Here is a 13504-nt window from a genome sequence, read left to right as displayed (position 1 = left end):
TAGACTTTATTTTTTGTTTCCCCAAAAGATCTCGTGTCAATAAAGATAGTGTTCCTTACTTATAAGTCCACGATCTAACCTTTTAATTAACCGATGTGAGACTCCTCGTATATAAAGACGTTTACTTTCATTAATATAAGGTCACAAATATTCATGTCTCATAGTTATGACGACAAAAATATTCGTGGTTTTATTACATTGAGTATTTAACTCTTAGGCAAAAGAGCTCTGATTATTACAGTCCAAGTTATCTCCATAGCCGACGCCTAATATGTCGCAGTACCTTTTGTAGAACCCAATTCTGCTAGCCACCGCGTTAGCAGCACGGCCTCCACATTCAACCCCGCCATTGATGATGTTGGTAAGGACACCATAACCAGGCCATCTTCCAGCAGCTCTATCAGCATTTGATGGTTGCCATCGGCCAGTAATAACATCATGGCTTGATGGTTTGTTTCCTTGTGGCGTCATCCAGAACCAAATGGCTGTCTTGAATGCTATGACTGCGTCCGTGGCTACCAGCCCTGGATTGTTCAGTAAATCCAATCTCAGTGCTCCACCAGCTTGCCCGTAGTTGTAGTTGCTAATCATTAAATCAAGTAAATTCAAAACATGTTCGTAACAACTCAAGTTCATTGTTAGTAGATGTTGTCTGCTTTTGTCCGTTACGTATAAATGTCATCTTTATGATTTTAAAACGCGTCTACTAAGGAGAAGTTTCCACACCCTTATAAGGAATGCTTCGACCCCAATGTCGTCGCTGACACAACGCCCGGTGTCTAGCTATGATACTATTTGTAGCAATCCAAGCTCACTTGTCTACTTTGGCTCGTTAGGTATCTCGGTAAGCCTCATAGTTTTAAAATGCATCTACTAGAGAGAGGTTTCCACACTCTTATAAGGAATGTTTCGTTCCCTTCTCCAACTGATGTGGGATATCACAAAACAATATCTTAATTCTCGTGTAAACGAAGTTGTAGAGAAAGGTTCATGCTCGAGATTTTTTTGGGTGGATCCAAAAGCAAAACTACGAGAACTTATGTTAAAGTAGAAACAAGATTGAAAAATTACTAAGTGATTTGGATGGGTCCACGTCCGTAATATTGTTGGCCTGCAGCACACGGCCATTGCGAGCTCGGCGAGCAGTAAGTACCCCGGTTGATTTCTCTTATTTGGCAATATCCCCATGCATACGGACCATCGGGTGCGGTTGGCCATCCTCCTACACCACACTTTATATTTAGCTTCTACATCGATCTATCTTCACAACTAAACACTTAAAAAGTCAATTCAAATCATTCTAACGAACCCGTAGTTTCATGAGAAGTTTGGCCAAAGAAAGCCGCCAATTCTCTCTTACGAGTGGCATCATCTCCCGTCGTAGCAAACCCACTAAAGGATCGAGCAGCAGCGAGAAAAGCATCATAGCTATAGAATCCATTGCTAGGACATCTCGGGTCGTTACGATACTTAAGCATTTGATCGAACGTGGCAGAGCTGATGAGCCTAGCGACATTACCTCCGCTGCCATTAGGACTCGGAGTCGGGTTTGAACGACGACATCGGCTTTGACAACCATGTCCACAGTAAGCACGGGTGGTGCCACACCACCCAAACTGGCTGCAACACAGCCCGTTTGGGCAGACAACGCCGCCGGCCTGCCGTCCACATTGCTCAGCAGAGGCTCCCAACAACAACAACAGAGGAAACAACAAGAAGATCAATGCATAATCCTTCATGCTTCAAATCTTTGCCTGAATTTTCCACCACCATTGTTTACATATTGGAACCTTTGGTGCGCTTGCAATCATCAAAGATATCCACCATAGATTTAGTTTAAGATTTTCAAGATATCCCTTAATTAAATTCTTAATTAACTTTTAAGTTTAAATTGTTCGATGATGAAAGTCCACGTCCCCTAATTTAAGGAATGATCATGGGTTTATGAGATTACTAACCCCATTGGTTTGAGGCCTTTCAGGGAAGCCCACAGTAAAGCCATGAGAGCTTATGCTCAAAGTGGACAATATCATACCATTGTGGAGAGTTGTGTTCGTCTAACATGGTATCAGAGTCATGCCCTAAACTTAGTCGTGCCAATAGATCGGTAAATCCTCACATATTTAACAAAGAACTCCAAAAGAAAAGGAGCCAAGCCTCTTCGAAGGCAGTAAAAAATGACTAAGTCCAAAGGGTATCGGCTAATTTAGGGAATGATTATGGATTTATAAGTGAAGAATACTAACTCCATTAGTTTGAGGCCTTTTGGGAGGCGCAAAGCAAAGCCATGGGACTTTATACTCAAAGTCGACAATATCATACCATTGTGTAGAGAGAGTCGTGTTCGTCTAACATAAATTACAAAATTAATTAATTCGAATTGAAAAGTATATAATAAGTCTTCAAAATAATACAGTAAGTTAGAGACGATCATCATATGGCTGACAGTTTATCACCGTTGGATGTAGGAGAGATTCAAATCCCGAGATTATTGAGACATACAAATTATTAAATCTACATCTAACAATTATTTTAAGGTAATTGAGTTGTGACGATTTTTTTTTTTTCGGTAAGAAAAATGTGATCATAGACGCATTTGAGAGCACGATATAGTCAAAGTCAACCACCAATTTGAGATACGATCTTATCCAAAAAATGATTAATCAAATGAAATTTAAAATAACCAAACTTATCAATATATTTTTATTTAAATGGAATTAAATTTCTTCCAAAAACAAAAATATTTAGATCAAGAAATATTGAATATTAAATTTGATTAAGTTTTGGTTACAAACATGGCTACATCAGTCGCTTTGGCCGAGTGGTTAAGGCGTGTGCCTGCTAAGTACATGGGGTTTCCCCGCGAGAGTTCGAATCTCTCAGGCGACGTTCTTTTTTCCTTTTATTTTTCCAAATATTCGTTGTAGTCTTCAATAATTAAATTTTGTTTCTACAGAGTATCATATCCACCGACACTTGAGCTTTCCACCGGAATTGGCGGTGGCGATGAGCGTGCCAACGTCCCCTCCGCCTCTCGGCGGGGCTGAACCACCGGAACGATACTGGTTTTGACAACCAGCCCCACCGTAGAGATCAGTGGCGCCGCACCACCCAAGGCTATATACAAAGAACTAAAAGAAGCCGTAAGAACTATGATTTGGAGAAGGAAAAAAATTAAGAAAACGTAAACCTATCACGGCACGTCTCCACCATCACCACCGCCACGTCACCGCCGCCGCGGCCTTTCAGGATGAAGTGGACCAGTAGTCGTATAAGTTTTCTTCGTCAGTCATCATAGAATCCATAATCGGCGCCGGATTTTCCGGAATCACGACGATCATTCAAGTTTTTTATTATTATTATTATTATTATTATTATTATTATTATTATTATTATTATTATTATTCCTTCTTTGACTTTTCAGAGCCGCCAGCTTCCGTCTTCATACTTCTCTACACTTCCATTTTGAATGGTAATTAATTAAAAAAATCAAGGAGTGTTCAGTAAGAAATTGAATTTGGAAAATTGTCTAATTAATTTAATATTTTTTAATATATATATATATATATTTTTTTTTTTTTCATTACATTGTCTCTTTTATATATATATANTGAGTCAGGAACTCAGTCCAATCGAAAATTATTTCACTTACAATATGTTCCCTATGATAACTGGGTTCATGAATTATGGTCAACAAGTTGCAAGTTACATTGGTCAGGGTTTCATGATTACTTTATCCCATGCAATCGTTTGCCTGTAACTATTCAATATTCTTAAGAAAACTTAATCGCATCGGAGCGTTTCGGCGGTCGAATCCATTTTGAATTTGATAAATGCAATATTGATTTTGGAATCTGTATATTTTGTGGTAACTGAGTTGAATATTGTCCAACAAATTATTTATGAATGACTGAAGAATATGAACTTTCTACTTATGATCGTCACAAATTGAATTATAATAAAATTTCTTTGGGTCGTTTACCGACTCAACCCAACTCATTAGTTCGGATTGGATTGTTGGGTTCAATTTTTATTTTTTATTTTTAAATAAACTTTAAAACAACGACAATAGTGGTTATTGCAAACTCACTATGCATAGATACGACCGAATTGTCTATCTTAGAAACGGAAGGTAAGAGAGAAGAGAAGGCTTGCAATCGTGTAAAGGTGGCACGACAACAGACATCAAGTCAACCCTAAATTTTTATATATATTGTTTGGGTTGGGTCAAGTCGACCGTAAGCATACTGAACTTGAACCCGACTCAACCCACTCGGTTTGTTGAAAATGATTAAAACGCCGTCACACTACCTCTCTTAAATCTCTCCACCCTTCGTTTGCATCACTGATGCGGTCGACAACCACCGACCACTACTTTGCCACCACCGCTCATTAGAGTAACCAATCTAAACCTTACCATTGTCACCAATGATCCGAGGTAGTAGTAGTCAACAGTGAATCATAGTGTTTTAACTCGAAATTAATAAGAATAATAATAATAATTAGTAAGACCATTCAAACTTAGACATGGGCGTTAATAATAAACAAGGTAACGGTCAACTTCCAACATTCCCTAATTTTATTTTAATTTACACCAAATGATACCTATAAATATCTCCACTTCCCTTCCCATTTTCATCATCTTCTCATACACCAAACAACAATGAAGCTCCATACGCTTATTGTCTTAGCCTTTGCCTTCGTTTTGGGAGGCGCAGCAGAGCAATGTGGGCGGCAGGCCAACGGCGCTCTCTGCCCCAATGGCCTCTGCTGCAGCCAGTTCGGATGGTGCGGCGACACCGATGAGTACTGTAAAGATGGTTGCCAGAGCCAATGTGGCGGCTCAACTCCTTCCACACCCCCCAGTTCCGGCGGCAGCGGCGTCGGAAGTATCATCAGCGAAGCCCTTTACAATCAAATGCTCAAGTATAGCAAGGATCCTCGATGCCCCAGTAATGGATTCTATAGATACAATGCTTTTGTTACTGCCGCTCAATCCTTCCCTGGCTTTGGTACCACCGGAGACACCGCTACTCGTAAAAGGGAGCTCGCTGCTTTCTTCGGTCAAACTTCTCATGAAACCACTGGTTAGTGTTAAAAGAACTCTCGTGGTTTTGCTTTTGATTCCTCTAAATTACTTGCTTATAAAAGCATGATCATTTCCTAAATTAGTCAATGCGGGACTCCTACCGGTTAGGAATCACGAATCTTTACTTGCATGACTTTACTTTGGGCTTTCTCAAAAGATCGCGTGCCAATGGAGATAGTATTCCTTACTTATAAACTCATGATCTTTCACTAAATTAACCAACGTGGGACTTACTCTCAATAATCCTGAACATTCCCAACAATCTTCGACAATCCTCCCCTTGAACAAAGTAGACAATAGAGTCTCTCTTGAGGTCTATGGAGCCCTCGAATAGCCTCCCCTTAATCGAGGCTCGACTTCTCGAACAAAGTAGACTATAGAGCCTCTCTTGAGATCTATGCAGCCCTCGAACACCCTCCCCTTAATTGAGGCTCGACTCCTCGAACAAAGTAGACTATAGAGCCTCTCTTGAGATCTATGGAGCCATCGAACACCCTCCCCTTAATCGAGGCTCGACTTCTTCTCTAGAGCCTTTGAACAAAATACACCTTTTGTTCGACCCTTTTGACTACACCTTCAAGGCTCCCAACATATGTTTTCAACATTTGAAGATTCTATTGACATGCATAGGTTAAAGACATAACTCTGATACCATGTTAAGAACCACGAACCTACACAATGTTATGATATTGTCCACTTTGAGTATAAGCTCTAATAGCTTTCTTTTGAGCTTCTCGAAAAGGCCTCATTCCAATCAAAATATATCTCTTATTTATAAACTCATGATCATTTCCTAAATTAACTCACGAGTGTGGGACAGGTGGGTGGGCTACCGCACCGGATGGTCCATATGCATGGGGATATTGCTTCATAAGGGAGAGAAACCAAGACGTATATTGCTCACCAAACCAGCAATGGCCATGCGCTGCTGGCCAGAAATATTACGGCCGTGGCCCAATTCAGCTGACCCAGTAAGACCTCTGTTCTTCCTATAACACAACATATCATCAAACATCTGAGATTCTAATCCCAATTCCTTAAATGATCAAACTTTTGTAGTAACTACAACTACGGGCCAGCGGGTAATGCACTAAACTTAAATTTGCTAAGCAACCCTGATTTGGTAGCCACGGATGCGGTTGTTGCATTCAAGACAGCCATTTGGTTCTGGATGACACCACAAGGAAACAAGCCATCGTGCCATGATGTTATCACTGGGAGATGGCAGCCCTCGAGCGCCGACAGCGCTGCCGGGAGAGTGGCTGGGTATGGTGTCATTACCAACATCATTAATGGTGGGCTCGAGTGCGGACATGGCCCCGATGATAGAGTTGCTGACAGAATTGGGTTCTACAAAAGATACTCCGACATGCTTGGTGTCAGTTACGGCAGCAACTTAGATTGCAACAATCAAAGGTCTTTCTAGACATTTACGTAATCTTATAATACCATGTAATAAAATGTCTTTTTGTTGTTGTAAAAGACAACTATGGCTGTTGCTATGTGTAATGTCTACACACATATCTTTATGCAATAAATCTTGAAAATATTAAATTTGACTTTATATAACAAGATAATTATTACTATTATATGCTATTTTTAATTTCATAAGAACAAGTTGGATAAAATTTAAACTAGGTTGGCTGGAAAAAAAATTAAAAATGATTTGGAAGGATATAAATTGGGTTTAGAAAAGTCAAATAATTTTTTTTTCATGCTAAATTTTGACCCTAAAAATAACTTAATATTAGAATAATAATATGATGTGTTCATGCATGTATTAAATTCTTATCTATTTTACTTCTAGGAAGTTATTTATTTATTTATTTATTATTTTTTTAAAAAAATAAATATTCAATTATTTTATAGATTTAATTTTTAATTTTTAATTTAATAAATCTTCTTCACCTTTCATTTTTCTTATTTTAAAATTTTATATTTATCATTAAATCATTAAATTATATATATATATATATATATATATATATATATATATATATATTCTAAATGGATTTCTCTCATACGAATGAAAAAAAAAAAAAAAAACTTTCAAAATTTACTAATAAAATTTAGTTATTGTAACTTTTTAAATAAATATTATAGAATTTAGTTATTTATTACGGATTAAGAAGGTCAAATAGTCTTTTATTTATTTATTTATTATTATTATTATGTATACACAAGTTTTCTAATAATTAATGAGGCTATAATCTAGGATTGTTTTTAGTTGGTTGGAGGGTAAGCAGCTAGTAGATATTGTTTGTTTTGGTCTGTTGAGTATTGTCAGGATAGTTTTAAAACATGTCTACTAGTGATCTCACAATTCACTCCCCTTGGGTGCCCAGTTTCCAAGCTGACACACTGTCCGTTGTTTTGGAATCCTACATTGACTAATTAAGAAGAAGATCATGAACTTATAAATAAGGAATACATCTCTCATGAATATGAAGTCTTCTGGAGAAACCAAAGGTTCAAGTTGGACAAGTTGGACAATATCATATCATTGCAGAGGGTCGTGATTTCTAATAGATGGAACAAAACATTTTATATTAAAAGTGTATAAACTTTTCCCTAGTAAACGCATTTTAAAATTATGAGACGGATGGGGATACGTACTATCAGCCGTGGGTTTGTGTTGGTACACCAAAAATGTATGTGATTGATTGAGGCTATCCGAGAGAAATTACTTTTTACACTCAATTATTTATAATTAAATATTATTTTTATGTTTTACGGATAAATACGAGATATTATCAACAGATAGAGTTGATTTTTCAAACCAACATTAAAATTAAGATGTTGAATTTTCTTTAGTCATAGTTTCATTAAAGCTATGGATTGAATTTAAAAGCTATAATTTCTAGAATGACAAATTATAATAATAAATAATTAATTATTTTGTTTTTTTTAGTTTTTATTTAAAATAAATAAATATAACCCTGTTAAATGTTTTAAAAAATAATTTGTAAGATTTAATTATAATTTTTTTTATAAACAAAACATTTTCAATTCATATAATAGTAACAATAATATGGATATTTTCTTTAAAAATTAATTTAATAAAATAAAATTCAATTAGATAAATTAACTCACTATTTTAACTATCATGTTTTTGTAAAATAAATAAATAAATAAATAAATAAATAAATGCACCCAATTCTCTTATATTTAACCAATAATATAGAACAAACAACATATAATTTAAGTTGAAAATATATATGATATAATATTTTAAATAATTATTTACAAATATTAAATTATCAACAAATAGATTAATCAAATTACCGTTTATTTTAGTCATTATTGATCACAACAATTTAACATTATTTTCCAAATACTTTAATCTATTTACTTCTTTTTTTTTATTTTTTATTTTATACCAACACACAGAAAATAATTATATTAAAAATTAGGCTAAATTAATAAAACACCCCATTTATCTAAAACTATTCTTAATTTTTTAAAATAAAAATTAAATTATTATCAATATATGAACGAAAATTGTTTATCTAACTATTCAAATTAGGTCGGAGTGGGCCCCACCAATTACTCCCGTCAATTAAGGAGAATTCTCAATATGTATGTATATATATATATATATATATATATATATATATATGACATTAATAAAGAAGGTTGCGGTCTGAACAATAATCCAAAATTATTTTAATATTTGGAATTGGGTTTGAAAATTCAACGGAAAACTCCCTATAAATAACTGCACTTGCTCTTCCCATTTTCCTCATCTTCTCATACACCAAACAACAATGAAGCTTCATACGCTTATTGTCTTAGCCTTTGCCTTCGTTTTGGGAGGCGCAGCAGAGCAATGTGGGCGGCAGGCCAATGGCGCTCTCTGCCCCAATCGCCTCTGCTGCAGCCAGTTTGGATGGTGCGGCAACACCGACGAGTATTGTAAAAACAATTGCCAGAGCCAGTGTGGCGGCTCCACTCCTTCTACACCCCCCAGTACTGGCGGCAGCGGCGTCGGAGGTATCATCAGTGAAGCCCTCTACAATCAAATGCTCAAGTATAGCAAGGATCCTCGATGCCCCAGTAATGGATTCTATAGATATAATGCTTTCATTACTGCCGCTCAATCCTTCTCTGGCTTTGGTACCACCGGAGATGCCGCTACTCGTAAACGGGAGCTCGCTGCTTTCTTCGGCCAAACTTCTCATGAAACTACTGGTTAGTGTTACAGAACTTTCCTGATTTTGCTTTTGATTTCTTAAATTAAATTATAAACTCATGATCATTTTTTAAATTAGCTGACGTTGGACTACTCCCTCGACAATTTTCCATTCGAACAAAGTACACTATAGAGTCTTTTTGAAGCCTATGCAGCCCTCGAACAGCCTCCCCTTAATTGAGATTCGACTTTTTCTAATCCTAGAACAAAGTACCCTTTGTTCGACATTTGAGTCACTCTTGACTACAACTTCGAGGCTCACAACTTATTTGTTCGACATTTTAGGATTTTATTGATATGGGTAAGTTAAAAGACATAACTCTATACCATGTTAGGAACCACGAACCTATACAATGGTATAATATTGTCCACTTTGAGCATAAGCTCTTATGTTCTATGTTCTCGGCTTCCCCAAAAGGCCTCATTCCCCAAGAGGCCTCATTCCCCAAGAGGCCTCAGGTTAGGAATCACGAACCTCTATAATGGTATAATATTGTCCACTTTGAGCATAAGCTCTAGTGACTTTTGTTCTAGACTTCCGAAAAAGCCTCATTCCAATCGAGATATAATCGGTACTGTAATTTTGACTTACAAATGGATGTTAAAACGAGTGTGGCGCAGGAGGGTGGGCTACCGCACCGGATGGCCCATATGCGTGGGGATATTGCTTCATAAGGGAGAGAAACCAAGACGTATATTGCTCACCTAACCAACAATGGCCGTGTGCTGCTGGCCAGAAATATTACGGCCGTGGCCCAATTCAGCTAACCCAGTAAGACCTCTGTTCTTCCTATAACACATTATATTATCAAAATTCTGAGATTCTAATCCTAATTCGTGAAATTATCAAACGTTTTGTAGTAACTACAACTACGGGCCAGCGGGTAGGGCGCTAAATTTGAATTTGCTAGGCAACCCTGATTTGGTAGCCACGGATGCGGTTGTTGCATTCAAGACAGCCATTTGGTTCTGGATGACACCACAAGGAAACAAGCCATCGTGCCATGATGTTATCACTGGGAGATGGCAGCCTTCGGCCGCCGACAGCGCTGCCGGGAGAGTGCCTGGGTATGGTGTCATCACCAACATCATCAATGGTGGGCTCGAGTGTGGGCGTGGTGCCGATAGCAGAGTTGCTGATAGAATTGGGTTTTACAAAAGGTACTGTGACTTGTTGGGCATCGGCTATGGCAACAACTTGGATTGCAACAATCAAAGGTCTTTCTAAATGGCTACGCTTACACTAAAGCTATGGCTGCTCTGTTTAATAAATGGTGTAACCTTCAAATTTAAATAAAGACGGGAAATTCGTTGTTCCCATTCAAATCTTTTCTGATCTTCTTGGGCCGAACCACGGCCCATTTACTTTCCCACGCAAATCTTTTATGGTCTTGTTGGGCCGAATCACGGCCCATTTACTTTCCCACGCAAATCTCAATTTCTGTAAGAAACCCTTACAATTGGTTCGATCAGCGCGGGGGAATTCGTTCAGCTCTCTCCACCACGGTCGTTAACCAACCGCCTCGTCCTCCGGCGGCGCCTCGCTTTTGTCCGGCGAGTACCGCTCCTTATATTAAAAATGAACACCAAAACTTCGCCAGAAAGCCTCATCGCGTCAGAGCTCCGGCCACCCTGGAAAGCCGAAACTCCCGTCGGTGTTCAAATCGGCTAGTCTTGCAGATGCCAAGAAGCTCTACAGCTCCTTCATCACCACCACCACAAAACCTCATCGGATCGATCGACGTTTTATATCTTACTCTCCACCTGCGGGAATGGTACTGATTCGTCTCTCGATTCGGTTCGGCAAATTCTCAATTTCATGGTTAACAATGGCTTCAATCCTGACAAGGTAACCACGGATATTGCTGTGCGTTCGCTTTGTTCGGTAGGTTTGGTTGATGAAGCTATAGAGTCGCCTCTTGATTCTTATACATTTAATCATCTCGTTAAACAACTTTGCAAGTCCAAAGCTTTGTCTACTGTTTATGGTTTTATTGATGAAATGCGTAGTAGCTGTGGTGCGAAGCCAGATCCTGTTACTTATAAAATTTTGATAGATAATGTGTGTAATAGCAAGATCTACGCGGTTGGTAAGTTTGCTGTCACAATCGCACTTTTCTTGGCAGCGGACTTTGTGATAACTAGACACTCGCTTCTTAACAGCAAGTGAGTTAAGTCAATCTGTATTCGTGTCACCTACGGCCAGTCAATGTATGCAAACATACCTCTGACTCCAATTTGAGAAGAAGGTTTTAGAAATCGGAGACGGAGATTTAGAAGGAGACATTAAAAGCAAGATTGAGAGGATTTGAAAGCAATGTTATATAACATACAGGCAAAAGGCAACACAATAGCTTAAGCCGTATATAACTTTTTCGGGTATGGAGAATTTGACAACTAGTCGCATCTCTCTGTAGTACATTTTGAAGCGATTCAGGTTTGGTAGGCCGAGACGTGATTTCGCTGAATGGTCATACAAACAGAAAATACAATGTTAGACAATACAACATGGAATAACATAAAGGATTTTGACGTGGTATGGGCATGTAGCAATGGACAACACGGCTTGGACGAGCATGACCATGACACTTGGCAGGGGCAGCGAGGCAATTGGTGTCGGGCGCTTTGCAGGAGTGGTAGAATTGCTGAAGCCTATCGAGTGTTTGATTATGCAGTTGAGAGTAAAAGTATGACTGATGTTGCTGCATATTCAACGTTGGAGAGTACACTGAAGTCTCTGAAGAAGGCGAGGGAGCAAAGCCATGCTATATAACTGGTACAACTTTGGTCATTTCGTATTAATTGTTTGTATCTTTTGAAAATTTCTGGATTTTTTTTGCTTTCCTTAGTCTTTTACCTTACCCCCATTTGAAAATTTTCTGCTTTTACTCAATGTCGTTAAAGGGTGCCTTTTATTTTTCCTGAACGAACATTTATTTTGATGAATGAGCCAAATCTTGCCCTAACCGCCCAAGCTTAAGCCCACCGACCACTAACCGATATTGTCTTTTCTGGGCTTTCCCTTTCGAAATTTCCCGTTTGGGCTTTTAAAAAGTTTCTACAAGTTTATAAGGAAGGATTCATTCTACTCTCCAACTGTTCTCACAGATAGTAGATAGTCAAGGTCCCGCTGCTACTACTTTTGTTTGGATCTAGAATCTTGATGCCGACTCATTTCCTCAAGAGTGGGACAATTGTGAAGAAGAATATTCTTAGATTGGATAAACATTGTAATAGCATAAGCCCAAGCCCACCGGTATTAGAGATGTTTTTCCTCTTTAAACTTTTCCTTTGGACTTCCACTCAAGGTTTTAAAACACCTCTATTAGAGAGAGGTTTTCACACCCTTATAAAAATGTTCCGTTCTCCTGTTCTCCTCTCCAACCGATATGGGTTCTCACAATCCACCCCCTTTCGAGGTCCATCGTCTTCGCTGACACTCGTTTCTCTCTTCATTCAATATGGTATAAGTGTTGCAGCTTTAGCAGCTTAATGCAGCGACATCTTAAGTCTTCTCGAATGTTATGAATTGTGGTTATAGATTTATACTTTTGGAATGGATTAGAATATCAAGTATTCGACAATGTTGATGGCAGCTGATACCAAATTCTATTTCTTTACTCGTTCTGATGATAGCTGCCAAATCTCACGTTTCTAGTTCCTCTGATTTAGGCCTGGATCAACAACCTCAACAAGCATTTGGCTGGCTGGTGAACAAAGTGGTTTAGCCCGGGTTATCAGAGCTTGCTGGGTAAATTTTCATAGCTCAAACAATGGCAGGAGAATATGCTGAACCCGAAAAACTTCGATCAACTCATCTCAAAAGGTATGATTTATGAAAAACTTCGATCAACTCATCTCAAAAGGCATGATTTATGATTTGGGTCGAGTTGCTAACTTATTTAGGTTGAGTTTGAGTTGATTGTGCTGAGTATTAATAACAAAATACTTTCAATTAATTTTGCAAGAGAAACAAACAAAACTCTAGATTCTGGGTGATTTTTAGGGCAATAAACATGATTTGTATAATAATCTTGAGTGGTCAAAGGGAATTGATTCATGTGGATTCTTTTTTCTAGAATTGGGAGACACCCACTCATTGCCAGGCTTTAATGTTGAGAACCCACACTGCAATGCCAAGCCATATGGTTTGATAAATAGAAATTATTATTATTTATTCTTATTATTATTTTGTACATCTGTACGTTTTTCTCTCCCTCTAT

The 13504-nt window shown here is 38.0% G+C and overlaps 4 protein-coding genes, 1 non-coding gene and 1 pseudogene across 8 annotated transcripts in view; 5 read left to right on the top strand and 1 right to left on the bottom strand.

Annotated features, from left to right (window-relative positions):
• Positions 1 to 108: 108 nt before the first annotated feature.
• Positions 109 to 1739, bottom strand: LOC111804415 (endochitinase-like). The gene is made up of 3 exons (XM_023689213.1): positions 1310 to 1739; positions 1072 to 1222; positions 109 to 583 (listed from the first exon to the last, which is right to left on the bottom strand). The coding sequence occupies exons 1-3, from the start codon at positions 1737 to 1739 to the stop codon at positions 214 to 216; spliced, it is 951 nt and encodes a 316-aa protein (XP_023544981.1). The 3' UTR covers positions 109 to 213.
• A 1068-nt stretch (positions 1740 to 2807) lies between these two features.
• TRNAS-GCU lies at positions 2808 to 2889 on the top strand. Its single transcript has one exon. It is a non-coding gene; the product is annotated as a tRNA-Ser (tRNA).
• Positions 2890 to 4661: 1772 nt separating this feature from the next.
• Positions 4662 to 6653, top strand: LOC111804413 (endochitinase-like). Its single transcript, XM_023689212.1, has 3 exons — positions 4662 to 5087; positions 5910 to 6060; positions 6149 to 6653. The coding sequence occupies exons 1-3, from the start codon at positions 4664 to 4666 to the stop codon at positions 6513 to 6515; spliced, it is 942 nt and encodes a 313-aa protein (XP_023544980.1). The 5' UTR covers positions 4662 to 4663; the 3' UTR covers positions 6516 to 6653.
• Positions 6654 to 8831: 2178 nt separating this feature from the next.
• LOC111804412 (endochitinase-like) lies at positions 8832 to 10609 on the top strand. The gene is made up of 3 exons (XM_023689211.1): positions 8832 to 9280; positions 9903 to 10053; positions 10143 to 10609. Exons 1-3 carry the CDS (start codon positions 8857 to 8859, stop codon positions 10507 to 10509), a joined length of 942 nt encoding a protein of 313 aa, XP_023544979.1. The 5' UTR covers positions 8832 to 8856; the 3' UTR covers positions 10510 to 10609.
• On the top strand, positions 10510 to 11419 carry LOC111803713 (annotated as a pseudogene).
• A 507-nt stretch (positions 11420 to 11926) lies between these two features.
• LOC111804411 overlaps positions 11927 to 13504 on the top strand; it is a 4768-nt gene continuing 3190 nt past the window's right edge. For 3 of the 4 annotated variants that reach the window (XM_023689208.1, XM_023689210.1, XM_023689209.1), the window contains exon 1: positions 12955 to 13107. Coding sequence is in view for 1 of the 4 variants with exons in the window: in XM_023689207.1 (XP_023544975.1) it covers positions 13068 to 13107 (40 nt within the window). In the remaining 3 variants the exon portion in view is untranslated. Of the gene's footprint in view, positions 12058 to 12953; positions 13108 to 13504 lie in introns of those variants that run through there. The other variant, XM_023689207.1, reaches the window with a different exon arrangement.

This window comes from Cucurbita pepo, chromosome LG10 (genome assembly GCF_002806865.2).
Source record: "Cucurbita pepo subsp. pepo cultivar mu-cu-16 chromosome LG10, ASM280686v2, whole genome shotgun sequence".
NCBI classification, from domain to species: Eukaryota; Viridiplantae; Streptophyta; class Magnoliopsida; order Cucurbitales; family Cucurbitaceae; genus Cucurbita; species Cucurbita pepo.
Note: the sequence above shows the minus strand (reverse complement) of the source record. Positions and strands in the feature narration are given on the sequence as shown.

Coding starts and splice junctions, on each gene's coding strand:
- LOC111804412 (XM_023689211.1), top strand. CDS start 8,857: ATGAAGCTTCATACGCTTATTGTCTTAGCCTTTGCCTTCGTTTTGGGA. Junction 9,281..9,902: donor AACTTCTCATGAAACTACTG/GTTAGTGTTACA, acceptor AGTGTGGCGCAG/GAGGGTGGGCTACCGCACCG. Junction 10,054..10,142: donor GGCCCAATTCAGCTAACCCA/GTAAGACCTCTG, acceptor AACGTTTTGTAG/TAACTACAACTACGGGCCAG.
- LOC111804415 (XM_023689213.1), bottom strand. CDS start 1,739: ATGAAGGATTATGCATTGATCTTCTTGTTGTTTCCTCTGTTGTTGTTG. Junction 1,223..1,309: donor AACTTCTCATGAAACTACGG/GTTCGTTAGAAT, acceptor AGTGTGGTGTAG/GAGGATGGCCAACCGCACCC. Junction 584..1,071: donor GGACCCATCCAAATCACTTA/GTAATTTTTCAA, acceptor TTTAATGATTAG/CAACTACAACTACGGGCAAG.
- LOC111804413 (XM_023689212.1), top strand. CDS start 4,664: ATGAAGCTCCATACGCTTATTGTCTTAGCCTTTGCCTTCGTTTTGGGA. Junction 5,088..5,909: donor AACTTCTCATGAAACCACTG/GTTAGTGTTAAA, acceptor AGTGTGGGACAG/GTGGGTGGGCTACCGCACCG. Junction 6,061..6,148: donor GGCCCAATTCAGCTGACCCA/GTAAGACCTCTG, acceptor AAACTTTTGTAG/TAACTACAACTACGGGCCAG.